Raw genomic sequence first — 17603 nt, forward strand, 5'->3', positions numbered from 1 at the left:
TAAATAATGAACACTGTAATTAAAATGTTTGATTAGCATTTATTATAATAGTAACCAGTACAAATGAATCAGTATTAATTATAAAAATTAATTTGCTATAAATGATTGAAGCAAATGTTAATATTATTTATTTTTTTTTTTTTTTTTATGAACGAGGAAAAGGGAAAATGTGAAAAATAGTGAGATGTAAAATTACATTGGTCGACCAATACCACGACCCATGGGCATTTGAGGAGCATCTCCACCACTACGTGGGTTCTTGATAGTTTCATCGACTGACAAAATAAGACAGGCAGCTTCAGTGGCTGCTGTAAGGGCATTTATTTTAACAACTGCTGGTTCCCAGACACAGGCATCCATATTGTCAGCAATATCTTCATTGAGAATGTCAACGCCGAACCAGCATTTACCTTGATGATGTTTCTGGCGCAATTTGTTTAAAATATTAGTCGCATCAAATCCAGCATTGTCGCAAAGCTGTCGTGGTATAACTTCAAGAGCACGAGCAATTGCACCAATTAAAAGTTGCTCTTTACCAGCAATTGTGCGTGAGTGATCACGTAGTGTACGCGATAATTCGATTTCAATAGCTCCACCACCAGCAACAACTGCGTCATTTTTAATCATACGTCTGACAATCATTATTGCATCATGTAAAGATCGCTCGGTTTCTTCTAAAAATTGTTCAGCTCCTCCACGTAATACAAACGTACAAGTTTTAGATTTTGGGCAACCAGCAAAAATGTTAAATCTATAAATAATACATAATTATTTAATTTATATAGAACATATAATTATTTAATAACTTAATAATTTACCTTTCACCACCAATTTGTTTTTCTTCAAATGTTGAACATTTTCCAAGTACAGAGTCGTTGATATCATTTACAGTAGTGATAACAGCACCACCACAAGCCTTCATGGTTCTTTTAAGGTCTTCATCGGGTACTCGCCCAGCACAGAACATATCACGATCAGCAAAATATTGAGTAGCAACATCTCCAATAGGCAGCTTTGATAAAACAACATTAGCTCCGCTTTTGGCTATTTTTTCAAGTTTTTCATACAAAATTTGCCACTCAGCATCCACAATTCTCTGATACTCGGCAACATTGTCTACACGTATTTCAGCATTGTCACGTTCTGCCTTCAACTCCAATTCAATATTAAGCATCGCTATTTTACAGGGTGAGTATTTTTTAGGCTGCATTTCAAAACCAGCGTAAGAAAATGTTTTTTTAAAAGCAACTCCAGATACAAGAACTGAATCTTCTAGTGCACCACCAGATACTTTTTTAATACCAATCATATTGAGTGGCAATAATTCATCGAGCAATAAAACAGCGTCAACAACCATTTTACTAAAGAAATCTTTCTGCTGGTGAATTAATTTTGAATTCAGAGCTGTTGCTGCGCATTTTTCCAACAAACTACGTTTTTCTTCAGCTGTTGATTTTTCAATTTTAACACTCAATTCTTGAATCCTGTCAATAGATATCTTTAATCCAGTTCTAAAAGATTTTATTATGATACGTGGATGAACACCTTCTTCAACAAATGGTTTTATTTGTTTCAAAAATTCTCCAGCTAACAATACAACACTTGTTGTACCATCACCAACCTATAAATTTATTACAAACTTTTAATTACAGTTGATAAAAAAAAAAAAGTTTTTTTTAACCCTAATCCGGTGTCGCTATTTTCAGCACCCGTAAACGTTGAACATGGGTCATTAGCGGCCACTGTTTATTTAACTATGTTATTCTATAAGGAAAAATCTGAATAAATTTGTAGATCTTCTTTGGACCTCACTATGCGACAAAGTTGTTGCCAGTCCGAAAATCCCTTTTTCAATAAATATTTTCATCAAAATTTGGAGGTATCTAGCCTGTTTACAGTAGAATATTTGGACACAAACAACCCATGTTCAACCAATTAGAGTTAAATATTGTATGAACACCAATGAGACAATTTATTATCTAAATTAAATTGCCAGTCTATATGTTCACTAATTAATTTTTTCCATTATTAATAAACAAATTAATCATGACTTTAAACAAAATTTGTTGACAAATAACGGAAATAATATATATTTTAAATGAAAAAATAATAATAATGACAGTGATAATACCTCAGCATCTTGAGACTTTGCAATGTCAACAAGAGTTTTAGCTGCTGGGTGAACTATGTCCAAAAGTTTAAGAATAGTTGCACCGTCATTTGAAATCGTCCCTTTACCATTGGCATCAACAATAAGCTTGTCCATTCCACGTGGACCAAGAGTTGTTCTTACGGCATCAACGACCTGCTGACAGGCATTTATGTTTGATACCAGCTGAGGCTTGCCCTGGCTGACATCAGTTCCTTCTTTCAATAATATTATTTGGGGTTGCTAAAAATTTTTTAATAAATTTAATTAATATTAAATAAATTAAATTATAAATTTATAAAATTATTTATTATAAGTTGATGTGTATATATATATATATATTCATCACCATGATTAATAATTTCCTTATAAGGTTATGAGTATAGCAATGGAGAATTTTAATCCATCAACTACACATGCAGTTTATTATTTACTGAAAATCAAGAAGTACTTTTATTTAAATATTTTAATGAGTTTATTAACTTTTATAGATAAATTCATTATTTAATTAATAAATATAATATTATTTTAAAAAATGCTACCGGTTTGTCATTTTTGTCGAAAACGTGACTAAAATTTAGTTTATAAAAAATATTTCTATACATTCACTTGAAATGTAAACAAATTTATATGTATATATTTAAATAATATTTAAAATAATTTATTTATAAATTACGTACCATTTTTTTTTTATTATAAATACAAATTTATAAAATATAAGTAAAGATTATTCTTGTAGTTTTGAAACGGCAAATATATCTAAATAGGTATAGTATAATGTATACTTTTCGATTGTATCAAACTATATCATAAAATATCATCTCAAGTACCCATAGTAAACTGCTGAAAAGAACCTGTCCAATAAGTACCTCCTTCTCTTTCATTCTAATCCCCACTACGAGTTACGCTGTCTCGTACTGCTCGTACCCGATGTTTATGTTGGGTGCGATGTTCATACGTTCTTTTGAGAAAATTAGCCGCTTTCTTGAATGCGTATTTTTTAATAAAAAACGCACGCTCAACGTATTCAAATAACGTACCCATTTCTGTAATGTAACAACGCATGTGTTCTAATCACTCATTTTTTAAGGCTAGGCTGTACCAACAGAATTTTTTAATTATATTTTTCATGTGTAATTTTTTTATGTGTAAGAAAAATTTTTTCGGAAGATTTTAATCAATCGAATGACAACTATTTAAGACGTAATTAGAAAAGTAAAATTCGAAAATTCAGTTAGTACCATCCACACTTAAAGGAGGGACATTTCATAAGTATCTTTTTTCAGAAAATTTCAGCTCCATGCTCTATCGATTTCTGCAAGTACTTATCGGAAGTTTACTCCATATTTATAATCGTTTAGGTGAAACAGCCGTTCACATTCTGGAATGCACCCATGGGTATACAATTTTTAAACATTATAAATTATATTTAAATTTATTTTTGTATGTTGTATAACTCCCCTTAATAAAAGAAACAATTTAAACGATTAGAAAAAAAAATATTTTAAATACTTTTTAATGCTTTTGAATCGCCCTTCTTATGGACATTTAACATTGTAAATCGTTTCGAATCGTTTCTTTTAATCAGGGTCAATAATAATAACAATAATAATAATAATAATAATAACAATGATAATAATCATTTTATTAACAAATGAATAATTGATAACAAATCAAAAGTATTCAAATTAATAAAAGCTGTAAAAGAAAGACATTCTAAAAGTAAATATTAATATTTATTATTACTATTAATACTGATAATGACTTTTATAATAATTACTACCTGAAAACGTTATTATTTGTTAATAATTTTCTAACAAATATATCCAATAAGCTCGTTAAAGTATTTTCAGTGTACGAGCCGATTTATATGCCGGAAACAACCGAAGCAAATTATTTTGGTATCTCGGATATTGGATTTTTATTTAAACCGAGTTTATATTATTTCTAAAAATTTGTTGTATAAAATTTCTATAAGGTAAAAGACCTAATACCCGATCACTCCATGTATTGTTATATCTATATTTAATAAAATTTAGTAAATAAAATATAGATATACAAATCCATAAGTGATATATATATGCAATAAAAATTATTTTTGTTTCAACGATTATTTTTTAGATAAGTAATTAAACACTAATTTTCGGTTGTTTTCAAAAACTATCAAAATCGGTACTTTTGTATCAGGGTAACTGATGAAAATTTTCAAAAAGCTTAGAAAGATTTTTAAATTTTATTATATTTTAGGGTATCTCTCGTGTTATCCTAAAATAAAATAAAACCATTCATCAAAATTATAACTTATTACGAATTATGAATTGAATTTTTTTTGCTGGGATTATATTTTTCATTTTGTTTCTTGGTAGAAAATCCTCATATTTAATAAATTTTATCTGCAGTCAATAATATTCGAAAAACCAATATTATCAATGTTATTTTTAATTTAGTTATTAGTTTGTAAGTATGCGAATACATAATGTAATAGCTATGGCATTTATTATTTGCAAAATAAACTCCGTGTTGACAGTTTTCCCGTCGAGTTGTCATTCTCATTGAATTGCCACTAAGCTCTGATATAACGTGTGCCAATGGAACATTAATGTATCAAAATTGCAAAAAAAAAATAGAAGTTCATGTATATATTTGTTCATTTTTTTTTTTTTTCTATCGAACAATTTTAATTATTTTTTAATAATAATAATTCATTTTTAATTATAAAATTTAACAATTATTGCCTTAATTTCACACATATGAACAAATTTATAAACAAAATTTATTGTTACTCGCTTAACTTTAATGAACTAAAACATAAAAAGTCTATTCGACATCCGAAATGAAAGTAGATTTCTCATTATTTCTTTATTTTGAAGTTTTAAGATAAAATTTAATTGAAAATAAATTTTTTTTTTACATTTTTGATGAATTTCGAGGTCGAGAACCGCCAAAGATAGAACAGTGGAATTTTAAACATAACACAAACGTCAATCACGTGACATTAAAACTTTGTTGAAATTCGAAAAATTATCCTAAAACATAAAGTAAAAAAAGGAAAATATATCTTATTTTCTCAGCTTTGACGTTCTTTATACATAATAAAGACAAAAGTTTCTGTTAAAAATATATCAGAAAAAAAAACCACAGAAGCAACATTTTTCATTAATTTGAAAATTTTAAATTGCGACCATTTCCCAAATGCTCAACCGATCTGTAAAATTTTTAAACTTGATCAAGATAATTTTCTGAAAAATAAGTATGCAAAATTTTATAATCATTCGTCGAAAACTTTCAAAGATATAATCAATAATGATATTTTTACCATAACACAGGATTCAATCATGTAACTTTGAACCGTTATTAAAATTGGAAAAATTATCGTAAAACAAAATATAAAAAAAGTAAAATATAGCTTATTCTATCAGTTATTAAGTTCTTTTTACATGATAAGGATAAATATGTCTGTTAATAAGTCATTCACGAAAGAGCCAAAAAAGTAATATTTTTCATTATTTTTAGAATTTCAAATATCCACCATTTCTATCTATCTAAACTAGTTGGCCGATTTTGCTCATCTTTGAACTCAATTGTGATAATCGTTCATAGAATAAGTCTGCCAGGTTTCATTAAGATCCGTTTAAAATTCTAGCCACTATCATCGCAACAAGGCACATTATATTACATAAATATATATGTATATACATCTGTAAACTTTTGAAACAATGGTGTTTTTAAAAACTATTTGATAAATTCTGATAGATTGTGGCAAAATTCTTTGAAAATTCCACCATGAGAACAAATGCAAAAGATAGATTTCTATGAAATCTACTAAAAATTATTTAGTAGTTCAGGAAAAAATAATCAAAGCTCATTTTTATGTCACATGTAGGAAATACTAGGGCGTGGTGGGAGGTAGCACACGTGGTCTTATTTAATCGATCATTTGTATATGTGTATATTGTAAAAAAAAAATCAAAGCAGCCTAAAGTGTTGAATTGTAATAATTTATCACCTGTCACAGCTTTTATAATAATTTTAAATCCAGAAATTAAAATTATAATCAGGTAATTTTAAATAAATTTTAAAATAAATAAATTATTGTTTTTAAAACAAATTTTATTTCACTTGAATAATTAAATTTTTTTTTTTAAATACTCTGTTATTAAAATTATTTAAATGTTATAAAAATAAAATACAAGACAATTTATCTATAGCTCAAGGTAAAAACAAATGGGCAGTTGGCCAATGTTCACATCTTCAGCCTTACTATCATCAGTCTCAAAGTGTTTTTACTCATAATCTCATCAGTTGGTTCAATTGATAATTATCTCTACACAGTACGCCTGTAATTTAAAACAAAGAATTATAAATAATGAAGACTATTTGGGTAATTGGTGGACCAGGTTGTGGAAAAGGAACTCAATGCAGTAAAATAATAGACAAATATGGATTATTACATTTAAGTAGTGGAGATTTATTACGTGAAGAGGTTGCAAGTGGAAGTTCTCGAGGTGCATCACTTCAAGAACTCATGTCCAAAGGACTATTTGTCCCTACGGTTATTATATTTCATTTATTTAATTTAATTTACATTACCAATATTTATTTACTTATTTAAATTAGGATGTCGTGTTATCATTGATCAAAGAACGAATGGACAAAGCACGTCAAGACGGAAGTACTAAAACAGGATTTTTGATTGATGGATATCCTCGTGAGTTGGAACAAGGTCTTCAATTTGAAAAAGACGTACGTAGATTATTTCAATTATTACATATATATAATTATTTATGTATTTATTACGTAATGCAGGTATGTCCAGTAGATTTAATATTATTTTTTGATGTTAAAAATGATACTATGAAAGCTAGATTACTTGGGCGTGCTGCTGTTTCTGGAAGGGCTGATGACAATGAAGAGACAATTGTTAAAAGAATTGAAATTTTTAACGAAAAAAACAATAAAATTGTTGAACACTACAAAGATAAAGTCGTACGAGTAAGTACTTGTATAAATATACATTTATTGTATTTTTAAATTTATTGCTGCTGTTTCGTAAATATTATTTTCATGTATTTATAGATAAATGCCGAAGGTACTATTGATAGTATTTTTAATGAAGCCTCCAAAGCTCTAGAGCCTTTATTCAGTTAAACATCGAATTAATGATGAATAAATTTCAATCTATGGAGTAAGACCTTGGTTAAAAAATAAAAAATAATAATAATGGCACATACACTTTACGCTTATTATGTAAATTAAATTCAAGGATAACTAAATTATGGTACAACTAGTAGATAATAATAATAAATATTATCACCCACAATTATTTAATGACATTTCCTGTTGTATAAAATCAAAAAGAAGATATATAAATAATGTTATGAATTGTTTGAAATCCATTTTTCGATAGAACTACTGTGATCTTTATCGGTGATATAAAAGTAATAATAAAAAAATGTTACCACGAATTAAATTTAAAATACTTAAAGTAATAATAATATATATTTATTTATTTTATTTATTGATAGTTGAAGCTAATAGATGCTTCAACGTAAATAACTATAGTAATGATATTGTACCTAAATATAAATTAATAAAAAAATATTCACGCTCAATGAAATCAATATTATTAATGTTAAATGCTACTACATTAAAACAATGCCAAGAATTTGCGATAATACGCAAAGCAATGGCCTTTAATTATTATCATCACGATAATCATAAATTTAATTGTCAATTGCTGGAGTGTCCTGAAATAAATTCTTTTGATTCACTCGTATCTGATAATAAATTTTTTTATTACAGCATGTATCCACGTAAATTATTACCTGGTAATTAAATACTTTAATAATTAATTTAAGTAATAATTATTAACAAATAAAATTATAGAAAGAGTAAGATGTTTGCCAAGAGTGGGTGTATTTGTTATCTCAGAAGAATCAAAAAGTTATAGGGAAGCACAGAAAAGTTGTGAAGACATAAATGGAAAATTGGCACATATTGTTAGTGAAGAAAGAACTCAAGGTTTAGCTAAATTTATCAGTAATAATGACACACCGGTATTTGTTGGACTCAGTAATCGTCGAAGCAGTAAAGAACATCTTTGGAAGAATGAATTTGGTATAATAATAGTAAAAATAATAATAATAATAGTAACAGTTAAGGGAGGAAACTGGTCTGAGATGCAAAAAAAGAGCATATTTATGTGATTCTTTTTTCATAGTATCTTCTTTGTTAACATCTTTAAAATTTCAAACATTTTAAAGCAATATTCCAACAATATTTTGCTAAATTTTTGTAAAAAAATATTGAGAAATGAGCCAGTGGTAGTGGAGAGAACCGAATCACTTAAAAAAACATAATCTCCATGCCGTAGGCTGGATAACTCAGGGCTGCATAGTTTGAAATCAAAAAACCAAAAAGATTTTTTTAGTACATAAATTTATCTTGAATTTGAACGAAGGAATAAACAAAATATCCTTTTTTGAATTTTTGATAAAGGTGCAATAAAAAAACTCTGATTTTTGCCAAAAATTCTTCCTTTTGTTTAATTGAAAAATAAGTAGTTATTAAAAAAAAACAATCCTTCGTTCAAATCTAAGACAAAATTATGTACTGAAGAAATCTTTTTGGTTTTTTTATTTCAGATGAAGCAATCATGAGTTATCCTGCCTACGACATAAAGACTTTTTTTTTAGATGACTCAGTTCTCCCAACGACCACTGGCTTGTTTTTAAATATTTGTTTATGAAAATTTAGCAGAATATTCTTGAAATGATGCTTAATAATGTCACAAATTTTAAGAATTTTAATAAAGAAGGTACTCTGAACACAAATCCCAAAAATATTCTCTTTTTTTTATGTCAGACTCTTTTCCCCCTCAAAATAATAATAATGATAGTAACAGTTAAATGATAATATTTATATTTTTTAAAAATAGATGAGCCATTAAATTGCTTCGATTATCGTGGTTGGAATAAAGGCGAACCATCTGGTTCACGTGGATGTGTCGGTTTAATCCTCACTAAATCATTGATAAGCGATAAAACACCTGCATGGAGAGTTTTATCTTGCTCTCAACCGTTACCTTTTATTTGTGAAGTATTACCTAGAGTAAGAATTATTAAAAATGATTAAATAATTACACGATTATTGTTTCGAGATAAATATAATTTTATTACGTGGTGTTGAAATTTTTATTTTATTTAATTTCTTTTTTTATTACACATTTCTTTTTTTCTTTTATGTCAATAAAATAATATATTTTTATATATTTCACAATAATCATAAAGAATAAAGAATATATATTATTATTATATGTACATACAGTTACTAGATTATTTTAAATTTAAATTTAATTATTTTAAGTACGCGATAATATGATTTCTTATTAATTAATGTAATTATATTATGTATATTTAATATTAAATATCAAATACTAATATATTTAATAAATTTTGTGTGCTGCACAATAGCCTTTTTAATGTAAATAATTTAAATATTTATTCTCTATAAAGTGAAAAAAATCCGAGCCAGCGATTTTTATTATTATCATTATTATTATAAAAGTACAAAAAGATAAAACAACTATCACGGTATGCAAATTATTTAATAGGAATGTATTATTGTGATTATTGTTTTTTCGTAAATTATAAAAAAAAAAAATTACTGGGCGTTTAAAAAAAAAATAGCACCAATAATATAAAATAAAATAAATGTAATCAAGTCTTGAAGTATTTTAAATTGCATCAGTTATATATTGGCACGGTGTTAAAAAAAAAATTTTTAAATTAATAATCCCTGACTAAGAGAAACGACTTGCAATGTTAAATGCCCATAAGAAGGGCGATTCAAAATTATTTAAAGTATTCAAAAGCATTAAAAAGTATTAAAAATGTTTTTTTTCTAATCGTTTTAAATCGTTTCTTTTATTAAGAGAAATTCTAGTTTGTAAACTATTGGGAAGAACAATATAACTGTGAAAATTTAATGGACGGAGTGTGATAATGATTAACACACTGACTAATAAATGCAAAATAATTAATTAAAAACTCGTATTAACTTCAAGACGCTGTTATTTTTAAAATCAATCATTAATAAAATTATTAAAAATGCTGTATCACAAAAGTGATAAAGTAATTGCCAACTCGTTGTACACAATTAATAAATAACAACTTAACTATTATTTATAAATATATAGATATATATAGTAAAAAATCTTGTTCTACATGTTAAAAGAAAAATTCAGTACAATTTTAAGCCCTTCATATCAATATTAAAAAGTGGAACTTGTTGAAGTTTTTGCATGTAAATCTAAATTTTTTCTCTTTATTGAATAAAACTCCGAACCAATAAGATACGATAAAGTTTTATTTAAAGAGACTAAACTGTATGCTTTTTGAAAAAGTTTGTATCTGCTTAGCGGTGCCTTCAACAACAATCCGCGCGAAAGACTTGAAAGTCTAATTTTTAATGAAATTGGTGGTTTTTTGCTCTTCTAAATAGTTGACTTTAGAGAAAAAAAATTATAAAATATTTTTGTAGGAAATTTAGCCTTCTACGATAAAGTTCATAAAACCAAATCTCTAAAAAAAAATATAATTTATTTTGCTAAAATTTTTAATTTGAATGACTAAGTTCATGTATCTCTTTAAATATTGATTTTAGAGATTCGACTTATAAAAACTTTTTTATAGAAGACTAAATTTCTTACAAAAAATGCTGTCTACTTTTTTTTTCTAAAGTACTATTTACAAGTTAATAACAAAAAACCACCAATTTCATAGGAAATTAGACTTTCAACGCTTACACACGGACTGTAGTTGAAGTAACCGCTAAGCAGATACAGGCTTTTTCAAAAAGCATACAGTTCTCTTTAAATATAACTTTATCGTATCTTATTGGTTCGGAGTTTTATTCAATAAAGATAAAAAATTTAGATTTACATGCCCTTAGCATGCAAAAACTTAAACAAGTTCCAGTTTTTAATATTGATATGAAGGGTTCAAAATTGGACTGAATTTTTATTTTGACAGGTAGAATACGATTTTCAATGAGGAATGAAAAAAAAAATATGTTCGTTCCAAACGAAAATGTATATATATATTATAGTCTGGTATGTATATTAAATATGTTTCATTTATCGACAGTCAAGGAATAAATTTATAGAAAAAAAATAAATTGGTAGCATGTATGGTATTAAATACTTATTAAAAAATAAAAAAAAATATTAAAATTAACGATAAAAAAAAAGTAGGAATCGATTAAGACTTGTTACCAGTTACTGAAGGTGAATTAGTTAACAGTGGGCCTACTTGTTCAGACAATTGAATTACCATTCGATGTAAGACTATTTGTCTTTCTTCAAGTGTAGCAACCTAGTTATGAAAAAAAAAAAATAATATTTATATTAATAATTGTATAATGAAATTCATATTTAATAACTTACTCGATCAAGCAATTGGCTGTAAAGTCGATAAGGAACGTAAGCAGGTGTTCCAGAAGTTGTCGGCGATACTGGACAGGGTAGATGTGAGTTAGTTCGTTGATACGATGAATTATCTTTATCTTTAAGTCTCTGTAAGTCTTGATTATCTTGTAATTGATCCATACTGTCAGAAATACTATGAATCGGTGATTCATTCACGCTATTTTTTTCTTTTTTTACATCAACTTTGTCTGTCGACGATATTTTCTTTTTTTCCATTTGATTTAACTTCAATTCCTCTATCTACAATTATTTAAAAAAAATCTTTATATAGCGAAATATAAATAATTATATACAAATTACATACCCATGGTGCAATTGGTTGTCGATTTTTTCCAGCTCCATATTCATTGTCATCATTTCTCGACTGATCTACAGTATCAACTGTTCCATTAGTTACTGTATTTTCCTATTTTTTTAAATAACAAATAATAATGAAATAGTATTATTATAAAAACAAATATTAATAATAATTATCATCATAGTAATAATAATTACAGTGCTGACTTGACGAGTGTAATGATAACTGGAAGGCAAACGTCGTCGTGGAGCTTTAACTCGAGACGCAGTAAGATGTAGCAGTGGAGTATCTTCTTCTCTTTCAATTCCATCCAATTCCTCATCAATTCCTTCACTACTATCAGCAGCGTCCAGCGGTAATATTGAGCTACCAGTGGTTAGATCTTCACACTTAATTAGTCGTTTGATACCAGAGGAAATTGGTGATGAGGATGAATTAATAACTTTTTTATCAGGTAAATTTTTATCAGAAGAAGCTAAAGATACTGATGAAGAGGAACCACCACCAACAAGTACCGGTGATATTGGACTAACACTTTTTTTTTCAGTGTTTGCTGTTCTTGTATCTAAACTTTTTCGTACATAAGCTTTTTCACCTTTTTTACCAGTATTCCACTGTTTCAAACTACTTGTGCTCGTTGTTTTTAAACCTCTATTTAATTCTAATGGTCTCACTTTATTAGTATCATCTTGATGTATGGGTAAGTCTTTTGCCGGTAATACTTGAACAAAGTTATCTGGAAATAAACCTATTTTACCGCGTAATTCACCTTTCCACCAGCCCTATAATAAAAAAAATAAAAATAATAATAATAAAAAAAAAGGGAAATATTTATATATATTAATTAAAGTGATAAATACTTTATCAGGTGCGTCACGTGAAATTAAAGTTACAATTTCGCCTTCTGTAAGCGTTAATTCATCTTCATTAGCTGCCTCATAAGAAAATAATACTCGACACAATTCTTTAGTATCATCAGCAGTAGCTGGGGGTGAAACAAAATTTGATGGAAATACTCCAACCCGACCACGCAATCGTCCAGTCCACCAGCCTTCCTCAACTTGACCCAAATATTCAACCATGTCATTTGGTATTAATGTCAATTCATCTTCATTACATGGATCATAACTAAAAAGTACTTTGCACCATTTACTCGTCGAACTATTCATACTATTGCTACTACCATTATTATTACTATGATTATGATTTATACTATTGTTATTATTATTACTATTACTACTACTACTACAACTACTATTACTACTCATGGTATTATTAACAACAGATCCATTACGAAGTGTCACTGTTTCCTTTTTAATTTCAACACTAACTTGTTCATTTTTCACAGCACTTGCACTTGCACTTGTCTCCAACACCTGGACAAATAATAAATATTATAAGATTTATCTTATAATAATAATAATAATAACAACAATAATAATTAACTTACCTTGACAAAATTATCAGGAAACATACCACGTTTATCTCTCAATGTCCCTTCCCACCATCCACCAGACATAACTTTAACATCTTTAATAATGTCCCCTTTTCTTATTGTCAATTCATCAGGTTCTTGTGCTACATAATTAAACTCAACTAGGGCTTCCATTATTTATTGATTCCTCTATCTTTATAGCAACCCACTTCGACTCCACCAATTTTATATTTAATTCTTCATTAAATCTTTAAACAAAAACACATTGATTAATTTTTTTTTCTATTTTATACCTGAACTTAAAAAAAAATATTTAATTTAATTAGTTTATTAGCACAGATAATAATAAATACAAGTATAGCATGATGTGAATATGGGAATTGAAAATATTTAAGTTGGTATACTATCATCTATTATATTTAAATAATTATTATTATTATATTTTTTCAATGACGATTTATCATATGAAAGAGTTAGATATATATTATTTAAAAGTAACTTACAATTTAAGTAGTTTAATAATTGAGCGATATAAATAAACAAATATATGTATATATATATTTATTTAATCGACAAGTGTTTTAGGCGTATCCCAAGCGAATTTGACAGCAGTAATCTCTCTTACGATGAGTAAAAAGGTGTAGAGGTAAAGATATATACTTATAGCTGCCTATACCAGTGTAGTAATGTGTCACAGAGTTGCCATATTGAATATGTTCAATTTTATGATCAGGAGTTCAGGAGAGAACCATTTGGCACGGCAATGCAATCTGGGTAACACACAACACCGTCACTACCTGCTGCTGCTGCTACTACTATCATTTATCTGCTCCATTATCATTATTTTTTCATAAACAATCATATAATATTGGAAATATTCTGTTATTATTTTTTTTTTTCTTTAAATCATTTTCCAGTTGAAAGGAAAATTGATATACAGGGTGATCCAAAATTAGTTTTACACCGGTGAAATTTACATTAAGGAGATAATTCTGAGCAGAAAGTTCCTGAACAATATTTCTTAATTTTGAATATTGTAGGAGTTATTAAATATTCAAAGTGGCCAATCAGGAATGAGCTTTAGAAATAGAAAAAAATACAAAAGAATAAATAATAAGTTTTTTTTCATACCGATGCCGAAAGTTCGTATTCTGTCCCTATTTTGCGTGATGAAAGTGGTACATTCTAGCCTGACTGATAAAATTATAGAAGAAGATAATCGCTACATTTATTCCCAGCTAAATATAAAAAAAAAGTTGTATTTTTTCCCGGCTGACAAACTTCATTGACACGTTCAACCTAACCTAATCTAATCCGCTACGTACTTGTTTACAATATCATATGCAAAGTAATATTAAAATTTCATGGTATTGTAACTCCTCAATATGATGATATTTTTATAGTGAAGTATATTTATAAATAAATTAATAGAAAAAGTTACTTTGATTAATGATCTATGTCAACCAATTCAGTTAAATAATTTTGAAAATTAAATTAGGGTGACTTACTCACTTTCTATCATGTACATAATTTTTAATTTATCTGTAATTGAAATAAAAGTCTGATAACTAAAAATTTAAATGAAAATACCTGTTAAAAATTGAAACATAATCATTTAAAGGCTTTATTTATTTTATCGAAAAACTAAAAGTATAATTATAATTTTTATTAATTAATTAGAGTAAAGTAAATATAATCAATAACATAAGTAAAATACGTAATCAAAAAACACTATAGACATTAAGTTACTTTAATGAATTGATAAAAATAAAAAAATGGCAACGATAATAAGTTCATGATAATCTTATTCTTTCTCGTCTTTTTTAACATAATAATAATTATTAATTGTAAGATTATCAATTTTACATTTTTGGAATTATACAACGTTACTTGAAATCATTGATTTTATTGCATCCGTCATTACATTTTATCGAGCCATTTTATTATTTATTTTTATTTAATTTATTTTTTTTCAAATTATGATTAATTTTTTGAAATTCTAAAAATTCTCAAGCTAAATAATAAATGTCAAAATTGTTATAGATTGTTATCAGGCAACATCCACACGTATTTATTATTTTATTATAAAGGAAAAAAATTGACATATGCGCAAACTTATTGAAATTATTTTTAACCGGGGCAAAAAAAAAATTAAAATCATAATTTTTTTTTTTGTCTTTATTATAACCATACATTTTCTGATATTTCTTTACATCAACGAACTTACGGTCCTGGTATGATAAAAAAAAGTATGTGCACCACGCGAAGAAAGTTAGTCATCTCAACTTGCATGTTTGTCACCCGAGCCGAAGGCAAATTTTGAAATTGATTTATCTAGTCGTTTTTTAGAAATTTCAAAAAAAAACAAAACAAAAATTTTTTTTGAATTCTTTCGTCAACGGTTTCTCTTGAACGAAGTAACCGATTTTGATAGTTGAGGTGGCATTCGACGCGGCTTATAAAGTTTTAGAGCTGATTAGATTTTGGAATCAATCCATCGAGCAAATTAAAAGTTATCAAAATAAAATATTTTTGAAAAAATTTTATTTTTGAAATATCTCCGAACGCACCCTACCGATTAAGCTCAAATTTTTACACCTTCAAGATATTAACAAGCCGCGTCGAATGACTTCTCAAAGATCAAAATCGGTTCATCCGTTCAAGAGTTATGAATATTTACATACATACGTGCATACGTACGTACGTACGTCCGTACACACATACATACACTCGGACATCATCGTGAAATTAGTCAGGATAGCTTCCTAGAACCTCACAACGTCAAAATCTGATAGAAATTCGGTTTTTGCAAATCGGTCCGAAACCAATAACTTCCCGAATTTTTGAAAATTTTCAATTTTCTTAGCGGAAAGTTAAAAATTTGAGACTAAAACCAAGACTTAATCCAAGACTAAAATTAAAACATTATTTTAGACAAAAAATTAAAAAAAAAACGTGAAATTGAAATAGAAACCAAATTCAAGACGAAATTCAAGACAAAATCCTGGACAAAATTCAAGTCTCAAACCAAGACGAATCTCAAGACTAAAACCAAGACAATATTTTAGACAAAAAATTCAAGACAAACGGTAAATTGAAATCGAAACTAAATTCAAGACTTAAATTAAGACGGAACCCGAGACAAATCCTAGACCAAAATCAAGACAAAATTCAAGTCTCAAACCGAGACATAATTTGAGACTGAAACCAAGACAAAATTCTAGACGAAATTTTATATGGATGGTTATATGAGCTAGTTGCCAATTCAAATGTTTCAAAATAAATGACGATTTCTATTTGAATTAAATTCTATGCCTAACTTATTATTTATTCTTTTGTATTTTTTTCTATTTCTAAAGCTCGATTCTGATTAGCCACTTTGACTATTTAATAACTCCCACAATATTCGAAATTAAGAAATATTGTTCAGGAACTTTATGCTCAGAATTATCCCCTTAATCTAAATCTCACCGGTGTAAAACTAATTTTGAATCACCCTGTATATATTTTTTTTTATGACAAAGAACTGGAACATAAAATCAATTGAATGTTATATGACAGTCCGTTGTTGATAAAAAAAATTTTTATCATTTAATTAGATGTATACACCAAAACGAACAGAAAAAAAAAGAGGGCTCGTCCGGGATTTGAACCCGGGACCTCTCGCACCCTAAGCGAGAATCATACCCCTAGACCAACGAGCCTTCAGTCTTGGTTCGTCCGTGGTGAGTGATAGTCAGTCTCGGTTCGTCCGTGGTGAGTGATAGATCGCTGTGTACAGTGTGATACCATTTATTATAATCCAAGCAAAACATTGTGCGAAAAAAATCAAAATTAAGTTTGTGTAGATACAATAAAGTTTAGTGCATCCATTTTGCAATATTTATTGCGCTTGTTTCATTTTTTTATTTGTTATTAACGAATAAATAGTTCTGGAACAAGAGCACATGGATGACAAAGAGGCCGGGCATCATGCCCAGGTTATTCGGTCACAAAACCCAGCAGGGACCTCCAGTCAGAGTAATATCACCTATTCAATGAAAATCTGGGAAAATAAAATATTTAATACTAATAAAAAAGCAGGTATGATCGCAAGAGAAATATTAAATAGTAATAAAAAAGCAACTATTGCAAAACCCAACCTAAAACACGCAAGAAGCCGCACATCCTCCGAGTCCGATAATGGGACAAGAGATGGCGACACCAAAGAAGGCGAGACAGAATTCGTCAAACC

General features: G+C 27.8%; 4 protein-coding genes and 1 non-coding gene across 7 annotated transcripts; 2 read left to right on the plus strand and 3 right to left on the minus strand.

Annotated features, from left to right (window-relative positions):
* Positions 1-19: 19 nt before the first annotated feature.
* On the minus strand, positions 20-2989 carry LOC130678139 (T-complex protein 1 subunit eta). 2 transcript variants are annotated; one of them, XM_057485127.1, is made up of 4 exons: positions 2830-2989; positions 2132-2392; positions 819-1621; positions 20-751 (listed from the first exon to the last, which is right to left on the minus strand). In XM_057485127.1, exons 1-4 carry the CDS (start codon positions 2830-2832, stop codon positions 193-195), a joined length of 1626 nt encoding a protein of 541 aa, XP_057341110.1. In that variant the 5' UTR covers positions 2833-2989; the 3' UTR covers positions 20-192. The 2 variants fall into 2 exon arrangements, with proteins under 2 accessions (XP_057341110.1, XP_057341111.1); XM_057485128.1 differs by lacking the exon at positions 2830-2989 and adding an exon at positions 2499-2516.
* A 3060-nt stretch (positions 2990-6049) lies between these two features.
* On the plus strand, positions 6050-7377 carry LOC130678142 (adenylate kinase isoenzyme 1). Its single transcript, XM_057485131.1, has 5 exons — positions 6050-6207; positions 6358-6701; positions 6767-6892; positions 6956-7141; positions 7226-7377. Exons 2-5 carry the CDS (start codon positions 6516-6518, stop codon positions 7295-7297), a joined length of 570 nt encoding a protein of 189 aa, XP_057341114.1. The 5' UTR covers positions 6050-6207; positions 6358-6515; the 3' UTR covers positions 7298-7377.
* A 152-nt stretch (positions 7378-7529) lies between these two features.
* Positions 7530-9486, plus strand: LOC130678140 (uncharacterized). The gene is made up of 3 exons (XM_057485129.1): positions 7530-7977; positions 8036-8266; positions 9087-9486. Exons 1-3 carry the CDS (start codon positions 7602-7604, stop codon positions 9281-9283), a joined length of 804 nt encoding a protein of 267 aa, XP_057341112.1. The 5' UTR covers positions 7530-7601; the 3' UTR covers positions 9284-9486.
* Positions 9487-10693: 1207 nt separating this feature from the next.
* LOC130678137 (CD2-associated protein-like) lies at positions 10694-14013 on the minus strand. Of its 2 annotated transcripts, none has more exons than XM_057485126.1 (7): positions 13873-14013; positions 13385-13617; positions 12795-13310; positions 12141-12716; positions 11941-12042; positions 11595-11876; positions 10694-11523 (listed from the first exon to the last, which is right to left on the minus strand). In XM_057485126.1, the coding sequence occupies exons 2-7, from the start codon at positions 13541-13543 to the stop codon at positions 11410-11412; spliced, it is 1749 nt and encodes a 582-aa protein (XP_057341109.1). In that variant the 5' UTR covers positions 13544-13617; positions 13873-14013; the 3' UTR covers positions 10694-11409. The 2 variants fall into 2 exon arrangements, with proteins under 2 accessions (XP_057341109.1, XP_057341108.1); XM_057485125.1 differs by having other exon boundaries at positions 12132-12716.
* A 2988-nt stretch (positions 14014-17001) lies between these two features.
* Trnap-agg (transfer RNA proline (anticodon AGG)) lies at positions 17002-17073 on the minus strand. The gene has a single exon. It is a non-coding gene; the product is annotated as a tRNA-Pro (tRNA).
* Positions 17074-17603: the final 530 nt, after the last annotated feature.

This window comes from Microplitis mediator, chromosome 1 (assembly GCF_029852145.1).
Source record: "Microplitis mediator isolate UGA2020A chromosome 1, iyMicMedi2.1, whole genome shotgun sequence".
NCBI lineage: Eukaryota > Metazoa > Arthropoda > Insecta > Hymenoptera > Braconidae > Microplitis > Microplitis mediator.